Consider the following 23,047-nt stretch of genomic DNA (forward strand, 5'->3'; position numbering starts at 1 on the left):
AGTAATTGGCACCCCGGTTTGAGATGGCAATTGTCATTACAGGATGGTCTTTGAAACACCAGTTCCCAGGGAACTTCCCTGGAAAGTTTCCTGCTCCGTGGAGGAAGATGTTGGTCCTACTCAGGGGAATCAAAGAGAAGCTTTCTGTGTTGGACCCAACCTGGTTGTTGTGGATACACCCAGGCCAGACAGTTGATACACACGCCAGCTCCTGTCATGCTTGAGTCACTGCTCCCCAAGCTGAGAATAATACAACATTGAATGATTGTGGCTGTAAAATTGTGCAATGACAGTAGCCACCATGTCAAAAGCAGACATGGCTTAGATATTAATAACTGCCACCAGGCTGTCTGGGTTACACAATTATAATATTTTGAATCGGACATGCATCTGGTAAAAAGCCACCTCTGCCTGTAAGAACTTGGGTGTTCCAGCCGCTGTGTTCTGGAATGCACATGTGGCCTTTGAACCTGCCCTGCTGCCACTGCAGGGCAGCTGCTGTGAATGTCAGTAGAAGGTCACAGCGAGGTATATATGTGCATAAGGCTTTTTGTACTTGGAGCTATGTCAAAGTGGGATTTGATTAGCAGATCCTTTTTCCTCTTCTCCCATTAATGGTGGCACCTGTTGGGATGTCCTCTTGGCCCCCTTCCGCTCCTCTAAGGCCATCATTAATGTCTACGCTAATGGGACTGTGTTGGTCCAAGGCCCTCAGGCCAACCTTCACCTCTTTGATAGATGCTTCCCTCGCCTCATCAACTTCCTTTCCTCCCCTGCTGTCCCCCCCTGTCTTCGGCTACCTTGCCTCTACCCTCCCTCCCTGCCCCCTCTCGCACTCCCTCTTCACCTCCTTCTTCTAAACCTCCGCAGGGCGTACCTCTGATCTGTACCCCTCCCCGGAAGTCCTTCAAGGATGGCAACCTTCTCCACTTTGCCACTCTCAACTCCCGCTCTGCTGTCAAACATTCCTCTGATATCTGTCGCCTTCTTGAGGAACTGGACCTTGACGTCCTCGGTCTCACTGAGACATGGTTCACAGCCAGCTCTGTCACGAGCTTTGACACACTCCTACCTGAAGGTTACAAGATCCTCTCTGTGCCCAGGCCCAACCGTGCAGGGGGGGGGTGTTGCCCTTATCTTCCCTGAGTGGATTCCTGCCACTGTCACTCCTACGCAGACCTACTCCTCTTTTGAATGTCTTGTCTGCCGACTCTCTCTCTCTCCTAGCCATTCCCTTACCGTTGCTACTATTTATCGGCCACCTGGTCAAATTTCCTCCTTCCCCTCTGAGTGGGCTGACCTCTCCTCCTCACTCCTCTACCACTCAACTCCTCTTTCTTGGGGACTTCAACATCCACCTAGATGCCTCCTGTCCCCCCACTGGACTTTTCCGTGACCTCTGCGACTCTCTCTCACTCTCTATTCTCCCGTCTGGGCCTACTCATTCTGCAGGGCACACTCTTGATGCTCTGATCTCTTCTGACCTTCCCCTCTCTGTCCCTCTCTCCACTCCTCTCTCCTGTAGTGATCACTTTCTCCTATCCTCCCACCTCACCCTCCCTACCCCACAGGCAAAGCCACCCTCATCATTGCCACCCACCTTCTCGGTCATCCGACCCATGAAGCGCGTGTCAGTTGCGGCTTTCGCTGCCACCTTCTCGCCCCCCCTCCCCCTTCGGCTGACTCCCACCCTGACACAGCCCTCTCCTTGCTCCACTCTGCTATATCTGATACTCTTGATATCCTTGCCCCTGTCATGAAAATCCGCCTGAAGCCCAAAGCCAAATGTAACTCCTGGTTTGATTCGGATCTCGTCACCCTAAAACGCAAGTGCAGGGTGGCAGAGAGGAAATGGCGTGCTTCATGTTCATCCTCTGACAAACTGGCCTGCCGCCTGCTCCAAAGGCAATACCGTCTCTCTGTTCTCACCAAGAAGAGAGCCCTTATCCAAGCCTGCATCTCTGCGGCATCTAACAACTCGGCTGAACTCTTTAAAATCTGCAAGGAACTTGTCAACCCTGCTGCAGTCTCTACCTCTCCTGTCCCCTCCCAGGCCCTCTGCACTGCACTGGCCTCCCACTTCATCTCTAAAACTCAGGACATCCTGTCCTCACTCTCCTCCTATCACCTCCCCCCTCTCTTCCCTGCTCTTCCTCTGGCCTTTCTGCAGCCACCCCTCCTCCCTCCTTCTCTGCCTTTCCCCTTTTTTCTGCTGACGAGGTTTCCAGACAAGTCCGATCTATGAAAGTCTCGTCTAAACATATTCACCCCTGTTCCTCCAAAACTATCAAGGACCACATCGACTCCCTGGCTCCTGCCCTGGGTGACTTTTGCAACCACTCCTTCGCCTCTGGAGTCTTCCCATCCCCCCTCAATCACTCCCTTGTGCACCCTCTCCTTAAGAAACCCTCTGCCGACCCCTCCTGTCCGGCTAACTATCGCCCAATCTCCATCACTCCCTTCCTGGGCAAGCTCCTGGAGAAACTGGCCATCTCCCAGCTTAACCTCCATGCTGAAGCTGTTGATAGTCTCCATGACCATCAATCTGGCTTCAGAGCGGCCAGAAGCACGGAAACTGCTCTCCTGAACATCCGTGAGGACCTGCTCTTGAACCTCGACTCCAACACTCCGTGTGTTCTCATTCTGCTCGATCTCTCTTCTGCCTTTGACACTGTCAACCATGCCATCCTGCTCAACCGTCTCCGTGATAACCTGGGTATCACTGGTCAGGCTCTGGCATGGCTGACCTCTTTCCTTTCCAATCAACCCTCCCAGGTCCAACTTGGGTCCTTCCTCTCTGACTTCTTTTTCTCCACCTGTGGCGTTCCCCAGGGATCTAATCTCTCTCCCTGGCTGTTCAACCAGTATCTGGCACTCCTTGCCCACCGCATCGCCGCCCTCTGCCCCAACTTTCAGTGCTATGCGGACGATACCCAGCTCATTTTCAGGCTACCCTCGGCCTCCTCCTCTCCCCCCCCTCATCTCTGACTGTCTTTCTGCTATCCAGGAATGGTGTGCTGCCAATGACCTCTGCCTTAATGCTAGTAAGACTGAGATCCTTTTCATCGGCACACCCACTCCCTCCTTCCCTGCAGCTCTCTGGCCGGCCTCTCTTGGCCCTCTTCCTGCTCCTACCTGCAAGGCAAAAAACCTCGGGGTCATCTTCGACTCCACACTCTCCTTCTCTCCTCATATATCTGACGTCTCTAAGAAGTCACATTACCAGCTGCACCTCCTCAGAGGTATTCTTCCCTTCCTCTCCTTCCCCCAGAAGCTCACTGTCTCCCGAGCCCTGGTTCTCTCAAAGCTGGACTACTGTAACAGCCTCTATCTTAATCTGCCTGCCTCCACTCTCCGCCCTCTGCAACTCATCCAGAACAGAACTGCGAGACTTGTCCTTGGCCTCAAGCCCAGGGACCGTATCTCTCCAGGACTGAAATCTCTACACTGGCTCCCAGTGGCTGCGAGGATTAAGTTCAAAACCCTCTGCATTGTCCACAAGGCCTTCTGGGGCCTGGGGCCTAAATACCTTCAACTCTATCTTCCTAAATATCTTCCTTCCCGAGCCCTACGCTCATCCGTCTCCAACTCCCTCATGGTCAGCCGCTTCTCGAAGCAACGAGCTGGGGGTAGATCTCTCTCCGCGGCAGGGGCCTCCCTCTGGAATAGCCTTCCTGCCTCCCTAAAACTTGAGGAGAACCATCTCCGGTTCCGGAAGCACCTCAAAACCTTCCTCTTCACTTCTGCTTTCTCTCTCCCTCTCCCCTGCTAAATTCTTCACCTAAACTGCACTGATTCTGCAACTGGGCCACCCTCACCGACCTCGGCCCTGGGCCCAGTCACTCTTCACTTGCACTGCCTCCCTGGCAACCCCTGCACTGCGGGACTGTCTCTGTATCCCTACAGCCCCCCCCCCCCAGCACTTGTCTGCACTTGTCTGCACTTACCTTGCACTTACCTTGCACTTGCCACCAGCTGGCCCTATTTATTTATTATTTTATTTCTATTCTACTTATTAGTACTGCACCCCCCCCTTCCCCTTGTACTTTTTCCCTTCCCCCTACCCCTGCACTTGCGCGGTCTGAATGACACCTGGCCTAGTAGGATCGTTGTCTGTCTTCCCCTTGTTCTCCCCTCCCTGCCTCGTCGCGCCTTGAAACACTTGTGTATAGGCGCGTTAGAAATGCCATATCATATCATATCACTTTCTGACATTGAATTACCCAGAACATTTTACTAAAAATAAAAAATGCTCAGGAAATTTCACCCTGGCAGATGACATTTTGTCAGAGCATAGAAGAAGGCCAAAGCACTGAGAACCCAAGAGGCATTTACTAGGCATGTGAGAAGGCCGAAGCACTGAGTAACAAGCATGCATTTAATGCGCGTGAGAGAAGGCCAAACCACAGAAAACACCAGGTGCTTGTAACCGATGTAGGAAGAGGCCAAAGCACGGAGAATCCAACATGCATTTATTAGGAATAACAGAAGGCCCAAGAACTGGGAACCCAACATGCATTTTGTAGGAATAAGGGAAGGCCAAAACACTGAGAACCCCACACACATTTACTAGGCATTGGGGAAGGCCGAAGCGCTGAGAACCCACATGCATTTATTTGGCAGAGGAGAAGGCCAAAGTACTGAAAAACGCATGTGCGTTTACTAGCCATAGGGGAAGGCAAAAGCTTTGGGATACTCGCATGCATTTTATTGGTGGATGAGGAGGCTGAGCATTGGGAACCCCATATACATTTTTTTAGGTTCTGGAGCTGGTCAAAGCACTAAGAACCCACCTGCATTTATGTGGTGTAGGGGATGGACAAAGCACTGAGGACCCCACATTTCTTATGTAAGAGAAGGAGGCCAAAACATTGAAAACCCCCCATGCATTCATGGAATGCAACTGTGAATTAAATGAACATATCTGACTGGGTTGGGGTAAGGGTTAGTGCTGCAATGTATATGTCGGGTGGTTTTCATACAGCAGCAGCTATTTGTGTTGGAGAATCTTAGATAATATGTGGTTTCTGTGCCAGCAACACCATGTAGCTGCAACTCTGTTCCTCTGCAAACAGGGCTATCTCTCTCATAAGTATCTGGCGCATCAGGAAGAAATGTAATTGTGCTAGCAGCGCCTTTGGACATATACCAGGTGACAAAAATTGCAGTTGAGGAAAAGCAGCAGGAAGTTGAGCCACCAAAAACTGAGGTGCAAGAGGGAGTAGATGTGACATCAGCTCAGCAACACATAGAGGAATCCATGGTTGGGGAAGAAAAGGTGATTCCCGGTAATTCCACCCTCTTGATTTCCTTGGAAACAAATGACAGTGAAGACCATGACAAAGATTATGCTTCAGCCCCTGATTTAAGATCTAGACTCCGACGCTTTTTACTCTGATTATACTACAGATCGCTAAAAAAGAACAGGGCCACGATTTAATCTAATTCCCTTTTTAGGATCTTTCCCCTTAGGATGACTTCCTTTTTAGATGATACTCGCATCAGGATTTCTTTTGGCTGAATCACAGACAGGTGGGCTCCAGTGTTAAGGACTGCTTCAATCCCCCTGCCCCCAACAACAGGTGGGCATGAGCCAGTTAGAGAGGATCAGCTTTTCCCCACAGCCTGTCTGCTTTCTCTTCCACTGAAGAAGACCTGGGACTTTATCTCCTATCTAAAAAGAGAGCAATCTACTCCATCTTCTTCAGGTTATCAATTCTTCTTTCTCTTCATCAGTGAGTGAGTGAGCGGGGGGGGGGGTGGGTGGCTGTGTGTGTGTGTGTGTATTTGACCTTTTATAGAAGAGAAAACCCCCCCATTTTTGAGGTGTGTGTACTTTCCCCAATATAATTGGTAAATGTATGTGACCGGACAATGTTCCAAATGTGACGCCACAGTAGACATTTTGCAAATTGCCATATAGGCAAGGAACATGTCTTGTGAATATAGCTTGGTACCTGGGAACCATTTCGCTGTGGGCTCACATGAAACTGCATTATCCAAATGTGTATTAAAAGAAGGAAAGGGGTACATGACTGCCTCGCAGCACTCCTCAACTGCAGGGAATGGGCACATTTGCACCTTCAACTCTACCCCCTTGCTCCGTCTGCCTAGTTCAAAAGGCTGTAATATGCAACGTGTTTTGAGATTGCAATTGTCATTACAGGATGGTCTTTGAAACATCAGTTCCCAAGGGACCTCCTTGTTACGCTTCCTGTTCCATGGAGGAAGATGTTGGTCTACACCAGAGAATCTTGCTGATTTGCAGATTTTCACAAGTGCTGTTAGAACGCCCTCTTGCCTGGAGATCTCATGCTATGAAGAAAAAATCATTAATTTGCTCTCAATGTGCATCCCATTGTTGCTGATGCTTTCGAGCCACAAATGTTCCATCCTTGGTGTAATGTTAGCATTAGTGCCCCATTCATTTGTAGAAAACTGTGACTTCAGATGAGACACTGGTCTCCTTGATCCCACTTGGAATTTCTGAGCTTGTACTACTTCAGTACCATGCCTCTAGGACCATTCTGTGGAAGCAGTGGGAATCCCACTGGACCGTTGTGAGGGTAAGGAAGTCAACGTAACAACGGACATGTGGCTTGTGACAGTGAACCAAGTTCTACTTCCGTGCACCTTCCCACCATCTTTTTTTTTTTTTTAACAGCATAATGCCATTTCTAGTACCATATACTGAGAATTGCTGTGCTATCTTGGTTAAATCCTGGCATTGGGCCATCTTGTTCTTTGGTTACCTTCCTGCACTCTCCAGTCAGGTAACTTCAAATAAGGGCATGCAATAGTCAAATTCCTGCCCATGTTTCCTGGGCTATTGTCTTTGTGTAGGTGGATGGTGGAAATGGGGGTTGGGACTGTCTCGTCTCAAGCAACATTTCGCCAGGGCATGTCTGTTGCTAGGAAGATGTGGGATTTGTGGTTGCCCATGATTGAACAGGTCCTAACTCATGGTGTGGTGTAAATCCTTGCCATTGGTGTGATGGGGAAACCACCATGCTGCATTTTGGATACGAATAGGAGTCATCTTGTGGAGCCAAGAATGTGTGGAAGAGGAGCCTGCATTAAAGATCGGGAAGGCTGCTGCAACGGGGAACCAGCATTGCCCAAGGCATTTACTGGTGAATCCCTGCTCCTCTTTCTGTGACAATCGAAACCCCTTGTTAGTCCTTCGACCTGTGGACTGTTGGGAACAATCGGCCCTGGCCGCTGCACCAGAAACCTGCCATCAGTGGACGTCGGAATTGTCCAGAGACAATACCATAGTTTGCTCATCTACTGACATGATCTATCTTCTCCAGGCTCTGCACACCATCGACCTGTGGCCTAAGATCTTCCCAGCTGCTGGTGCAGCTCTCCTGCATGAAGAGGGGCATTCATGGTGCTTGTTATTTTCTGCTGCCGCAAACTGAGAATGGTAACCTGTGACTGGAGTTTCTTCAATGCTGCACACTGTCTGCTATGTCCTGGAGGTCCCTCCTCATCATGGTAGTCACTGTGGCTGCTATCCTGAGGGGTGTGGCCCGTCAAGCTCCACGCCACTCGGAGCTGTACAGAATCAGAGATTGGAACCACCACATAGCCATACCCAAATCCGACACCAATTTCATCTACTGAACCTGTGACCGCTGTAGTTTCATCGACTGGAGCAATGCGAGAAGTAAGTGTCCCCAACACTTCCGAGTATCCCGGTGATGGTCATATGGAAACTTGGAGTAAGGGGCATGAATGTACTTGCCGGTCTTTGTGCCCCCTCCTGCTATAATGATTGTTTGGGCTCAAAGTCCACTCCCTAACACTCTTTTGCCTGGCTGTGATCATTGGCGTTTTAGCTAAGGGTACCCCAGGATAGTCCCTTGTGTGGTGTCATTTACAGTGTACCCATAATATTGTTACTTTAATAGGCACACTTACCTAATGTGGACGGACTGCCAATGTAAGCCGTCTGCCTTGTATTCATAATGTAGGGTATATGGTTTATGTTTTTACTCACTGTTCTTTTGACTTAACCTGCTACGTTTTACTGAATTGCTTTTACTGTGTTTTAGTGTAAAGTGTAGATAATCTCACCTTGAGATTACCACCTGTGTATGTATGTGCATATAAGTGGATAATGTGATAGGCTTCTCTTACGTTTTACCTGCTTAGTGTGTTAGGCCTAACAATAGTTTATTGTTGTACTTCTGTGTTGAACTCTATCACTTAACTGCCTACATGTCGGGTCTACTTTACTTGTATACCACACCCATAGCTCCTGAAGTCTGCCTTCCTGCTCAGCTTATGTTACCTTGATAACCTTTGGCTGGACTATATGTCAATAACCTTGTTCACCAACTAGGCTGGCCTCCCAAAAGCCTCCCACAGATAGGTTCTGAAAATAAATCCATTTTAACACTCCCTCTCCCTGCTGCTCCAGTAGAACCTCCTCCTTTCCACCTACTCCATGGTCAAGGTACTCGCCCACAACCTGCAGGTACTTCTTGAGTTAGGCTGCCTGTAACCCAACCTCCTCCAGATTGGTAGCCATATCCTCTCCCTCCTCAGGCTCGGTCATCCTCTCCTCATGCTCCATCTCACCCTCCTCATGCTTCATCTCCCATTGCTCAACCACATTCTCCCCTTCCTCAGCCACTGTCCTCCTCCTCCTCCTCCTCCCCCACAACCACCATCTTCCCCTCCTCAACCACGTTCTGTCCCACCTAACATTTCATCCCAATCTCCATCTGCCCCTTGTCCTTGTGCTCTGCCTCCCCGGATGGCTGACAACCTCTGACACATAGTTTTGAGAATTACTTCAGCTCCTCATCTTCTCCCTCCAGCACTCACTCTAAATAAAAGTAAATGTTGTCTAAGGACCCATTGTGCAAAGCACACCTGTTCCTAAGAAGCCCAATGTCCATTGGGTGTCAATGTGCAAAACACAAAACAAGTGTCCAAAGGCAAACAAAGGCATTCTTGCCAGACTCAAACAATGGGGAAGGGTTATCGAAACAAGCAAGCAGTATGAAAGGTGAGTAGGCACATCACAGCAAGACGTCTCGGTTCACACACAAAGGTTTCTTTTAAAATCCACAAAAGGAAAAGTGTTAGGATTCTTTTTAAAATTTTAGGTGATAAAAAGAGAACAGAGGAATGATGAGAGAAACCTTTTCTGTTTTTTTACATTTTAAAAGTGAGCCAGGGCAAAAATGAAAGATTGTAAAGGGATAATAAACAACACACTCAAACGCAGAAAATGGGTTAAAACAGGAATTAAGAAACACCAAAAATATCCTCACCTACAAACTATTTCAAAACACTCACCAAAAGCACTTAAGAATACATCCAGCACCACTAACTTGTAAGCCAGTCGTGTCCGCTCCTGATTAACCAGCCAAACAAAACCCAAAAAGGAAGTAGGAAGGAAGCTTCGATGTTTATTTATAGTTATAGGCGGAGTTGAGAACGAGTTCACTGCTGTCGGTGCAGTCCCCAGTGTTTTTACCATTTCCTTTGTTGCTGAACGAAGGAGACGGGGTTTAGAAACCCATCCCCAAAGCGGAGCGGAGTTGAGAACGAGTTGACTGCAGTCCCTGTGTTTTGATCATTTTCTTTGTTGCTGAAAGGAGGCAAGGGTTTAAAAAACCGTCCCTCAAGAGAATTTGCATCACGACCTGTGATCCATGTAAGTCCAACCTCAAATTGAACCCTTAGCTTATTGGTCGGAGTGTGCGAAGGAGTGTGGGTACACCAAGGACTTCCCGGTGACCCATAGTCTTCCATAGCCTGCATCCCTAAGTGTCATTAATCGCTTGCATATGTTGGTGCGTCCCATAAGTGCTGTCATACCCTTCTCGGTTGCATGATCTTTTCTTTTTCCTGTACAACTACTGATTGCTGTGTTTTTCATACACCTTGCTATTCAATAGCTCGCCACCTCTTGATAACGTGTCCTCCACTATGAAGACTAAAATGCCACATAGGGCGGGCTTTCGTAGTGAATCACTAAAAATTGGGAAACAAGCACAGAGTCCTAAGAATTCCCGCAAAGGCCCTACAGACGCACCCAACACCAAGAAGGGTAGAAATGAATGCGTAATCGCCGGAAAGCCACTGTCTAGTGACCAGACTGCGATCGCTGGTTACTTCCAGGCCATAAGCCAGCCTAGTGCACAAATCATAATGGCGTGCCCACCACCTTCCCATGTGAGAGACCCGACAACGGATAATACCAATGGGAAAAACGATCTGCGCGAGTCAATGTATAGGGCTACTTCAGTAATCAACAAGTCTACAGGCCCGGCAGATGAATTTGACAACCAAGTGCCAAACACGCTGCAGTCACTCGATAACAACGGTTCCTTGCTGCACCTATGCAGGACTTTGAAACACAACTCTTTAGGGCCCCCTGTGGCTATGTACGACAACATCATTGGAGTAAACCTGTCTAGTAGCCCAAACTATGAAGCATTGGCTGCTTGTTTGGATTTTACATGTGACGTAAGCTACGGTGAGGCAACTATCCGTAACCAACAGGGCAACAATATCGCCACCGACGCAGCTTCCTTGAAACCTCAGCTTAGTAACATCCTCTCCAAAATTGAAACACTATTAGTTGTTTGTGCAGCCATGGCCACGGAACACCACGATTTGAAGACAATTACAGCAAAGGTAGTGGACATTATTTTAGACAATACCGCCGAGCATACGCACTGTGCACTGGAAAACAAGGGAAGAGAAAAACCAGGGGGGGGATTTAAAATCATTACTGGGGCCTTGAAACCCCCACTAAGTGCACCAGCCATGGAGGAAGGTTCAACGGAAGTACGTGAGTCTGGGGAGGTTCCTTAGACTGTTTGGTCAGTTCACTGACCTCCCTAATACCGCAAGACTCGGTTATCATTGCTGCAGGTAATGAAGAGGATGCCTTAGAGTTACTATGTAATGAAATATCAATGATGAAAAGTTCACCCCTAGTAGAGATATTGAGGCAGCCACGGAGGGTAACCACTGGTACAGCAACCACAAGAGTAACCACTGGTATAGCAAGTAAAAATGTAAAGTGAGTCTGTTTTCTGAATAAAACTTGTGGCCCACCTATAACTCGACGGACAGTCAGTGGCGTGCCCCTGCCCAAGTCAAGAACGATTACTAGAGTACAGGGTGATGGTACAAAGCGTAAAGTAAACCTGAGCGGGCCAATGGACAAATGGGCATACTCGTACCCAAAGCATATGCCAGCAAAGGACCAGAACTGCCCTGAAAAGGGTCCCTCCCGAGTGGTACAGGAGAGTTTCTGGAGTTTGGACAAGTCATAAAGGTAATGGACAACCCAGTGGTCCAAAACTGGTAAATAGCCTTAATCCTGTTGGTGGATGCCTCAGCAGGAGAGAACAAGAGACATTGGAAAGCTGCCAACCAAGTGTAGTCTTATTTGACAGAGCTCCTCAACTTGTTTTTCAAAATATGGGGAATGAGGAACAGGGTCTTTATAACCCCCAACCCAGTGGTTTTGCCACTGGGGCCTTTGAAGCTGGGGTCCCTAGTAAAAATCATAGAGACTCAGCCCACTGTAACCAGTCCCTTTTTAAACCAAACATCTTCACTACGACTGTGGTCCACGATTCCCCAGCTGTCGATGATCTCCTCAACAGACATTCCTACAACTTGAACTTCCTAAATGGGATAGCCCAACTAACTGGGTACTGATACGATTTGCTTCCCCAATAGCGGTATCACTGTTGTGGTCAAGTGCAGACGTTTTCTACAGCCTGGGTCTTAAAATGACTGTTTGTCATGAGCAGTACTCTGGGGCCACAGACACACACTCATCCATCAGGAGGCCGAATGTTGAAAGGTCCCTTTCCTATGCTCCCTTATGTCCACCAGGCAATTCAAATGATCTCTATGCACTTCCCCCATGGGAACACACAGACTGGGCCATACATACCTAGATCTCTTCATGGGAACACAAAGTCTGGGCTGACATTATGCACTGGACCCCGCGGTACCAGTCCGATGAGGTCCTTAGGGAACAACTTACTAGAGGGAATTGAATTTATAAGATCGCCGTTTGAATACTAGGGGACATAGTCACCTAACACAGGGTGAGAGGGTCATTACAATTGCTAACCAGTAATGACGTTTTTCACCTCCAGGAAGGCCTGGCTTCATTCCCCCCTGTATGTGTACAAGTATCACCTATATCAAGTTACGGCTAAGAAGGGACCCAGGGGTAGACTTCCTTTCACTGATGGGATGGTGCAAGCGGTTGAACTGTGGCCTGACTCCAAGGTAGAGGATGGGAAGGCGCTGATAATAAATGTCTACAACTCCCCTAAAACGCTTTGTCTGGAAGAAATACAATCCCAACTTGAAGTAATGTTTCAATATGGGGAGGTTTCCCGTATATCCAGTTACTTCTTTTAGGCGGTGACCTTAACTCAAGATGTTCTGAGGAGCTTGAGTGTGCCACCTATCGAAACATAACTAAAAAATGTGAAATGGAACAAAAGCTCAGTAACCGCGAAGGACAGTAAGGGGTACATTTTTTGAGAAACTGGGACCTAACGCAGTTGAATGGTAGAACCAGGGTGGATATCCCACGGCAACACACATGGGATGCAAAGAATAGTAGAGCCTCGTTAGATTTTGTTTTTTCGGAATACCATATGTCTTATGGTAGCATCGGAAATTAAGGCGGTTCCGAACGATTACAGTGATCGGAATGTTTTGGTCCTCACTATAAGTCATATGGCGGCAAATAATCCACACAGTTGCTGTGGTATACAACTGAACCACGGTGGTAATTGCATACTCTGGACAGCAAGACATATCCAAAAGGCAAGTGCAGTCCTGCCGCGGCTTACCAGTGGTGACATTAAATCGCTAAGTAAGCCAAATGGTAACGAAATTGAAGACTGGTTGAAAAATGTAGCCACTAAAACGGGAGCTTTCCCAGCAGGCATTTAGTAACGATTGGAAAACATACTTATAAGTTTGATAGCACCATCTATGACACATAGAGAGAAATGAGATAGAAACTGAGAGTGCTTCGTAGGTCGGGTGGCACTGAACACGAACTGCGTTTTCAAACTATAGGGATTACGTGAGAATATAAACACTAGTTTAAGCGCTGGAGATATTCGATTTAAAAATCACCATTTGCAAATAATGATTGGTGCATTAAGCAGTGGCAATGGTAGAAATATCTAGGAGATGCTGAGGCACATTTTAAATCCTATGAAGGAAAGGGACTGGCTCAAGTATTTAAAGGATAAAGACCATAGCCCTATAAGGAAGGCAGTCTTACAGTACATACTGGGGGGCTGGCCTTTGTTGGCCAGTAAGGACAATATATAAATATTAATACAGAAGATTAAGAATTCAAGGGCCCCTGGTCCGATTTGGCTCACCAATGTTGTCCTAAAACAAGACCTTAGTAGGTGGGCCAAGATTTAAAAAATCTTATTTGACAGAGTTTGCCTTACTCGGGAAATACCAGTTTCATGGCAACAGTCTATACTTCTTCCAGTTTATAAAAAGGGAGACAGGTTTATGTCAGAAAATTATAGACTGTTGTCTCTCCTGGTCCACGGGAAAACTCTTCTCTACCCTTGTTTTAAAGGCCCTGCAGTCATGGGCGGATGATGAGCAGTTGCTCGAATTTACATAGACAGGATTTCGCCCGTGGAGCTCTACCACCCATAATCTGAGGGTGGTATACTGATATACTGTTTCGAAGAACTTCAGCACAGGGCAGGTCGGCTCTGTACACTATATTTGTAGATTTTCGGGGAAATAGTGCGAGCCTGGAAAAGGTTATGGGTCAAAATGGAAGACTGGGATTGCCCTAAGTGGCTTATGTGTGTTATTGTGAGGGTCTGCATCACAATACGGGGGGGGGGTGAGACTGGATGACTCAGGCAGCACGACTGACAGTTTTCTGATCCGCAGAGGAGTGAAACAGGGTTGTACACTGGGCCCCCCTGTTACATAATATATATCTGGCAAATCTTCCCCCCTGTTTCTCCTCGGTCGTCAGCTGTTGCCCCAGAATCGAAGAGCAGTCATTACCATGTATGCTTTACGCTGACGACCTAGTAATGTTCAACCATACTTTTAGCGGAGCAAGGGGAATGTTTTCTACGTTGGTCACATACGCAGCCGAAAAATGACCTAACCATCAACATGGAGAAAACAAAGGTTATGTTGATAGCGGGCAAGAGGGTCAAACGCCCGAACTTTATTACCAGTTTGGGGAACCTGGAATACGTAGTAAAATACCCTTACCTGGGACTTGAAATGAGCACGAGCAGCAATTATATTTAAATAAAAGAGACAAAGACCGCTAAGGATCGACGTCTGACACACTGGATTGAGCTATTTGCCAAGCAAACGGCAGGCTATTCTATGGAGGGGATAACTCTCTACAGACAGTGTTTTTGTCCCATGGTCTTGTATGGGCTGGAGGCCTTGGCCATGTGTGATTTTAAGTTGGTTGGACAACTTCTGGCGAAGGCTACTGAACACCCCCCAAAACCCTCATCGAATATTTGATGCTGAAGTTGGGCCTTGTCTCCTTTAGAGGTAGTATGTTGGTCAGACAGGGAGTTCTACAGCTACAAGCCAACTCTCATCCCAAATGCCAAATGCTAGCATTGGTTTAACCCCAGAGGGTTAAAGAGGGAAGAACACTGTTGAACCGATATTAATTGGTAGAATGACAAATTGAACTAGCACATACATTGGCAACCTGATTTTTGCACGTGGGACTAGGTTTGTTACTCTGAAACACATAGTTAAGTACAAATTGATGCAATGGGATTGGACAAACAACTATGTGCACCTTTCGACCTCAAGTACGTACAAACATGTTTCAAATGTTACCCATAGATACCTCCACACCCAAATGTATTTATGACGGTGCCCCAGCCCGGCAGTACGGAACCTTATGCTCAGACTATGCACAAACCAAATCCCACTCTTGGTATTTAAGGGTTTGCATAACAAGATACCCCTATCCCACAGGATTTGTCGTACATGCAAAATCCCAGGGAATATTGAAACCGCTAAGTGTTTATTTACTAAGTGTAAACAACTGGGTCCAGTGTATATGATTACCCCTGGCAAATATGTTCACAACCCTGGTAATATAAAGCATGAGGCCTTTAGGAAATATGTCCTTAACACAGAAACTGAAAGTGTGCATATTAGCGTGTACTGGCTATGGCGTACTATCATGAAACTCTTATAGCAGACAGCATGGAACAGTATTGAATTACCTCCTTTTTAGTCTTCTGTAAATATTGTAATACCTTTATTATCAAATGAATCAATGCTTGGCCATTGCGACATAATTAACCTGTTCGTGCCTTGTCTTGGAAATGAGTCGAATTAATTTGGCAAAGTGTACAGGTTAATCGAGTAAGACTGTTCTAATTTTACAGTGTATTTTTACAGTGCATTTCTTGAAATGCATAACATTTTTTGTTGTAAATATATTTTTATTGGCAAAAAGTGTAATTCTTGTTGTTTTGTAAAGGTTATTTTAGAGCTAAACACAAATAAATAATGTTATTTATTTTAATTATTTTCACATTTGTAGAGGACCCTGAGGCCACAGGCATCTGGGCGCTAGTAACATTAAAGACATGAGAACAAAACAGACAGTCCAATTATTTACACATGTCTGGTTGGTGGTTATAGAAAGGCATGGCCTAGACCGTTGGGCCTATTCCTTACATACAAGGAGGATTAGCATACATAGTAAAGCATGTTACCATCCTGGGATGAAGACCCTTTGGCCTGTTTCAGAATGGCTCAGGTACTATGATTGCCTTTGCAACCCCCCATATCCAGTCTTGGGCCTTGCATTTAATTGAATAGCCTCGAACCCCACCCTACAACTATCTGTAGGGTTTAACCCTCATGAAATCCCACAGTAATCCACTGCAGAAAAGATTGACTTTCCTGCAAAGGCACAGTTTGCCAAGTTTGAGCATCCCTAATTGTTATGTAATCCTCCAGTTTTCCTTCCTCCCCTCTTCCCTTCTCTCATTTTGACAATGTGGGATGTGCTTTGAGTTTAAGGAGTTATGTCATGATGTTAGGCTAAAAGCCAGGCAGTTGCATACATTTAGGAAACGAGTTAATAGCACTGGTTATGAACAAAGACGTGTTCTGAAACACACCTGGAATATGTCTTTTCTGTAAAATGTAATTTCTTGTTTTTTCTGAATAAATAGATTTGCCTGGTGTATGATTTTCAGTTACCCTTTATTGTATTAAACATGTCTTTGAATTGGATGACAAGTCGTTTGGCTTTATAAACAAGCCAATCATAAAGTAGAAATCTCCAAAACATCCCCTGTTTATCTTCCCCAAGCCGTCCTGCATCTTTAATGTCATTGAAAGGAAATGACATTCTTTGTTTTTAAAAAGTCCTCCTTGCCTGTGAAACCTCAGTGAGCTTATGTCCATTTGCTTTATCCCTCACGGTGAAATGAACAGGGATTCTGCACGGGCGCCGCACACAACCATCTCATTGTCTGAGTGATGCTGCGCAGTGCTTGTACCCAGAGAGTCTTCCCACCCCTGATTACAGACCTGGCGGGACATTTGTGGGCTAAGCATCATCTTCCGAAAGTGACATGAATGGGCAATACTAAAGCGCTTTTTACACATCGCCAGGGCAACAACACATAATGACGAAATAACTCTTGTGAAATCGTTCAGAAAGGGAGTTCACTGAAAAGCAATCATGCTATACCTCTCATTTGAGTGCATTTAAAACACATATCTGATCTTTCACTAGGGCATGCAGACCATATAATGCATCACTCTGTAGTATGTTCAAAGATAGATACATTTTCCACTATATAGTGCTTCATATCAGTGTTTCAAAAAGTGCAAGATTCTTAAGCAGGGATCTAAATAAGAATTTGCTGTAATAGCATTTTGCTTGCAGTTTTTGGAGAGTCTTAGGTAAAGACATCTTTAGGGGGTAAAATCATAGTTCTCATTCTTGACTCATGTATTTTTAGGCAACAAAAATGTATTTTAAATTTAAAAAGCATTTATCCTGCAATCGAAAAATTCTTTGTAGCTAACCATTCCCAAATATACATTTTTATTATAGTGCAGACCTCAGGCAGCGCCATAGCAGTGGTCCTCTTTGCAGAAGGTGCTGATCATCAGGGGTGGACTGGCCTAGAGGGAAGTCGGGAGATTTCCTGGTGGACCTCTTTGCCAGCATGCAACACACAGAACTCTGCATACCCTACAGCGGTTAGAGTGCACTGTGACGAGTCGGAGAGTCTCATCCCGGTTAGCTACCATACAAATGTCCCTCCCATACCAAAACAAAGCGGACTCCTAAAAGTTTCCAGGGGAATCCACTTCAAAGATTCCCTATGGGTACATGTACTTCTGTAATGCGAAGCCAATTAGAAGTACTGTGAAGATGAAGCCATGCATGGAGGAAAAAAGATCCAAATATCCAAAACGGAACTCTGGTCCTGTTTCTATCTCTGATTATAAAGCTGGCAATAACAGAGAAGAGGGACTACTGAAAGGGTTGGTGTGTGGTTGGAGAAGTAGGAGACGGAGCGGCAGAACGGAAGAGGTGGAAGGAAAACGAGAAGCACATAATTATAGTAAAAAAGATATTGGGAAGATCTGGCCCGGGCACATAATAATATGCCGTAAGCGAGGGTCGCTGGAGGGAAGCAACATTCGGTGGAGAGTCCCGTGTGGGAGAAGGATGTCGGTAACAGACAGCCTCAGGAGTTGCCCTTGGCAGTACAATCTTGGCAGAGACATGTCTCACTGTACCGGCATCAAGACAGTGCCACTGTGCAAAGTGAACACTGGATATCCGTAATGCTACAAGACCACTTATGTAAGGGCTTATGTAAGGGCAGGCTGGGTGCGTGAAAGAGGAATGAGAGAAATACCGGAACTCGTCGGGGCAAGTTATGGCAAAGAAAGTAATCTAACAGAGAGAGACAGCTGTCCGAGGGCATCTCCAAAACCCAGAAAACAGGTGCTTTCTTGAGTGGTGCAGGCAGCAATGAGACACGTAACGGAGGGCGAAACCATTCGAGCAAACGTTCTTTCAAAACAGATAACAGACGATCCAGGCAGTGACAGTGAAGTTGTGGGAGTCCCGCAGAGTGATCAGTTGGTAGGAAAACAGCTGAGAAGTAACCCGGGGCGCAGAGCTGGAATAGCAAGTATCGGTAGGTAAGGGGAGGAAGGCAAAGACGGTCCTGAAGTGCCAAAAGCACCAATATGGTGTCCCAACCAATACACAAATAATCAGGCCATCAGCTACAAGCTGGGCCAGAATTACAGGCTCTTTAAACTGCGAGACCACTCCACCTAGTGGACAAGGCTAGCAGGTTGAACACACAAAGACAACAGGTCGGCCAGGAAGGTAGAATACAGAAGCATATTCCATTGTTTAGGTAGAACAAGTCCGTAGGATAATTAGAGACAGTAAGGAATTTGTGCTTATAAAAAATCTGCAAAAGACCAGGGAAGGGTTTGTTCCCCCTAGCATTAGAAATTCCAGGGAAGGGGTTGTTCTTATGGCATTAAAAGACCAGTGAAGGAGTTGTTCCCCTGGCATTGAAAGGATAAGGAAGAAGACCACTGCCGGGAGAACATTACACAGGCATCACTGGGCCAAACAGGCAGTGAGAGACCAACGGAGAAGAACAGCCGCCAGGAAGCAGCCCAGCAGAACTTATTAGCTAACCTGGGAGTAGCTTTGTAGCAATCGAGTGTGAGGGTCAGAATAGGGCTTTGGACCCAAGACTGTGGACATTTATTTTGACATCCTGACGACTGTCACGTTAAGTAGTTTTGTTGAGGCAGGGAAACCCCTCGTAGCGTCAGGGATAATGATGTTGTTTCTCCCAACCCCTTTATGATTTAAATAAAAGCATTGTGAACCAAGCCAAACTTTGTCTGTCTTCCTACTCCGGCCCATCACAACACAAAGTACTGTTTGATTCTTAATATTTTGAGTTGCGCACTGCTGAGACCCTTTCCAATGCGCAAGCGTGGGCATCCATCCCGCTATACAGGCAAGAATGAGGTGGCTGCGCAGTGGAGGATATTAGTAGTAACTCCTTCAATGAGAATAGTTAATCCGTGACAGAGTCTGCATTGCTAAAATATGCAATCTCTATTTCAGGTACCCAGTGAAAGAGGATAACTAAGTGGCAAGCCAGAGTAGTGCCTGGATTTAGGCTTCTCTTATGCAGGAGAACTTGGTTTCATGATTTGGAATAGCCAGAGTTTTCAGGGGAAATGGGAATTGCAATTCTAGCGTGAAACATGATATTAAACATAATTGTGTGGCTTAATGCAGTTACTAGTATGGGATGGTGTGGGTTATTTTTACACTGCTAGTTTATTTTGTGTAAATACACATGAAGGCCCATTCCCTAAGGAATACATGAATAAATTGCTTTTCTAAAAATTGGTGACAAGGCAGGCGCTCTGTTGCCAGTCAAGTTTTCCTGCATTAGCTTCTCCTCCAAACACACTTTTTCATGACTCCATCAATCTTCAGGGAGGCTGTGTTCCTTTGCTTTTTCAGGCCTGTCTTCATTTCCTTTTCAGGTGTGGCAAGTTAATTGACTCTAAGGATTGTGGTACTTGTATTTTTCGTACTTATTTTTCTTGCAGGTGGCTGGGAGCAACTTCCTCCATAGCACAAATCTTCCCCTTGATGGGGGGAGGGGTCTCGGGCTCAAAAGGCAGCAGCAGCAGGGCCATCATGCCTTATGATGGAGAGCTGCAACCATGACTCTCCCCCTCCCACCATCAAGGGGAAGATTTGTGCTATGGAGGGAGTTGTTTCCAGCCACCTGCAAGAAAAATTGTGTGAAAAATACAAGTACCAGAATCCTTAGAGTCAATTAACTTGCCACACCTGAAAAGGAAACAAAGACACGTCTGAAAAAGCAAAGAAACACAATCTCCCTGAAGATTGATGGAGTCATGAAAACGTGCGTTTGGACGAGAAGCTAATGCAGGAAAAACTTGACTGGCAACAGGACGCCTGCCTTGTCACCAATCTTTAAACATTGCTTATCTACTTGCTAAGTGATGCTGTCTATCATGATTATATGGCATGCTTTAGACACAGGATAAGCTGTCCACAAGAAAGGATTCATGGAAGTATCTTGTTTACATGAAGTAAAACATATGTTGACATATGAAAACCACCCCATTCGACTTAGGGCGTGCCAGAAAGCAAGTACATTACAAACTAATGTGTAACATCCAGGCAATGTTGATTCCTTGCGAAAGGGTGATGGTTGGTTAATCTTTGCCTGAAGACAAATCATGTTAGTGTGACAGTGATGAACCAGTCACTGTATTGAGGGACTGTCGGGTAGCTGCTGGTAGTGCCGAGTCCCTGTTCTAGAGGGACTGTGCATGGCAAATGCAGAGAAACACACAATCCTTTGCTAAAGACCAATGGGATGTCTCCAGACCGTTCCCTTTGTTATGATAGATGAAGCAGCACATGCTTGTAGAGTCATAGACATGGGAACGGTAAGTTACTTCCTGGTGCCGTAGGCCTCTTAGATCTGTGATGGGTAGAAGGGTCAGTAGGGTCTGGACCAGAGCACGCAGAACCCTGGTTATGGGCACCTGTAGGCATACTAAGTCAGTATACAGGGAGAATCTTTGCACTTGCCCTAAAAGGGCAAAATGAAGGTGGGACACATTTATGGGGTAGAAACCGTTCTGATAACAAGACAATAAGTGGGTGTCCTGCTTAACCCAATCGTAAATGCAGGATCTTAAACCTGTCATTCTGGTCAAGCAAGTGGCTGAAGTTTGCAGCAGGAGGACATCCGACTTCAACCCCCAACCCCCCCATCCCGGATAGGAGGGCCTCTGTCACAAGACCCGGGTGCTGCGCATTCACACGTCTAGCAGGTCAGACAGATACAGCTTTTCCTGAAGCACCCACTGCTTTTCCTGAAGCACCCACTGCTGATCTATCAGTCCTACTTCACTTTCTCTCAGAGATTAAATATTTCACAATGATGGCATGCTTACTCAAACCCATCAATCTCTGTTGTTGGCTATTGTAACTTAGGGCACACTTTTATGCAGATAAGGTCACTGTGAGGAAGGTTAGGACCAGGGCTGCAGCTGCTTCGAATCTGCCTTCCAGTTCCCTAAACACGCCACACCTGTGAACACTCATTCTCCAGACCATATATATGTGCATGCACTTAGATACCGACTCAAAGTCCTCTCTTTTCTCGCTTCCCCTTTAGTACTTTGTGATGCCTCTGGACAATCTGAAGTGCTAAACCAGCAAACTAAGATTGATGCTCCCTGTTTACATCCCCCTCTTATCCTCTCTCCCAGTCACCACACCCTCTTCCCCCAAATCCCTTTTGAAGTCAAGGATGTCTTATCAATTGTCAAATTTGTTTTTCCTCACTCGGACCAAATAGATGTTATGTTAGGTTTCTGTTAAGTTGTACTACTTTTTAATCCCTATGCTTTGCAGTACACTATTTGGCTCTATTTTGTCAACTTTTCTCTTGGGACGAGCCTCCTCAAATCCATTCCTTAGAGGGGTACGGTTTGCTACGTCCACCTGCACAATGTGTAATTTGGGACCACTTTGAAAAAACAATCCATGGTCTCTTTTAGTCTCTAGTCCACCCCCTGCTACGTATGTCTCTGTTCTGAACACCTCACCTGAGCAGAGCAAGTGGCATACAGTGCCAGATACTGTTGCACCTGTTGTCCCCATTTTTCTTTAATGGGAGTATTTTTATTTATTTAAATACACTGATTCAAAGTGCCGAATTAGCCTGTGTTTGGGAGTAAAACATACCAGAATGCCCCCTATCTGGAGTGCTCCACAAATGCACTGATGGGGATTCAAGAAATTGTTATGTAGCTGCTAGATATAAATTGTTAATACTGTTTAATTATAACGAGATGTTTTTGTACATTAGCTTTTGAGATCCCTCAGAAGAACACATTTTTCGCTCATCAGAATTTAAATTGTTCTCACAAGCACCATCAAACCGTTGTACCTCTTTCTTGGCAGATGGCGTCGGCTACAGACTCCCGCTATGGACAGAAGGAATCTTCCGACCAGAACTTTGACTACATGTTTAAGATCCTCATCATCGGCAACAGCAGCGTGGGCAAAACCTCCTTCCTCTTCCGATATGCCGATGACTCCTTCACCCCTGCCTTCGTCAGCACCGTGGGAATTGATTTCAAAGTGAAAACCATCTACAGGAACGACAAGAGGATCAAATTGCAGATTTGGGTTTGTTTATCTGATTGTTTTGAAATGGTCCTGATTGCTCCCTGTATTTAATGTGGTGGGATTTAGGCATGTTGAGTCTAAAAGCAAGGAAACGAGCGAATCACAGCTGCATGTACATCGTAACAAGTGAGGTCATGATCAACGCCCACTCGGCGCCGATACAAGATAATTACTAGTCCCTTCCTTCAGCTATCTGAGAGGAAAATAATTGGTGTGCTTGACTCTGGAGGGACTGACTCAGCTGCAACCTATCATTCCTCCTAAGAGCACCATTTTCTGGAAAGGGTCTGTAAGCTCATATGAAAGTGAGTGGGGGCCTCCTCTTCTCATGCTGGGTCTGCAGCCCAGCCCTGTCGGTCCAGTGCTGTCGGTGTCCCTAAGCATCTCTGGGCTTTTCCTTTTTTTTTGTTCGTTTGTGTGTGGGAAAAGAGGAGATACCCGTGGGAAGACAAAGCCAAGTCTGTGGGTCTCATTGGAATCAATTCCTGACATTCCCCCCCCCAAAATCTTGTTGAAGTATGTATTGGATTCTTAGGTTGGGTGTGTGGGTCCAGTGTTGGAGGGACACCTGGCCAGTTGGATGTCCATTTGCAAAGCCCTGCTACTCTGTGCTAACTTACACGAGGATGAGGTTGCCGTACGAGTTCCCTGTTCAGAATGGGTCTGATAGAGGGTGCACCAGCCTGCAGCCAGCCCCCCCTCATCATTGCGTGTTAATTTTAA

At 46.3% G+C, this 23,047-nt stretch overlaps 1 protein-coding gene across 2 annotated transcripts in view; it reads left to right on the forward strand.

The window, feature by feature from the left end:
* The window catches only part of RAB3A (RAB3A, member RAS oncogene family), a 284,673-nt gene that overhangs the window by 119,056 nt on the left and 142,570 nt on the right, over nt 1-23,047 (forward strand). For both annotated transcript variants that reach the window (XM_069649256.1, XM_069649257.1), the window contains one exon: nt 22,097-22,324. In XM_069649256.1, the coding sequence (XP_069505357.1) occupies nt 22,097-22,324 (228 nt within the window). The remainder of the gene's footprint in view (nt 1-22,096; nt 22,325-23,047) is intronic.

The sequence above is a fragment of the Ambystoma mexicanum genome, chromosome 1p, assembly GCF_040938575.1.
Source record: "Ambystoma mexicanum isolate Mex_15411 chromosome 1p, UKY_AmexF1_1, whole genome shotgun sequence".
Taxonomy (NCBI): Eukaryota; Metazoa; Chordata; class Amphibia; order Caudata; family Ambystomatidae; genus Ambystoma; species Ambystoma mexicanum.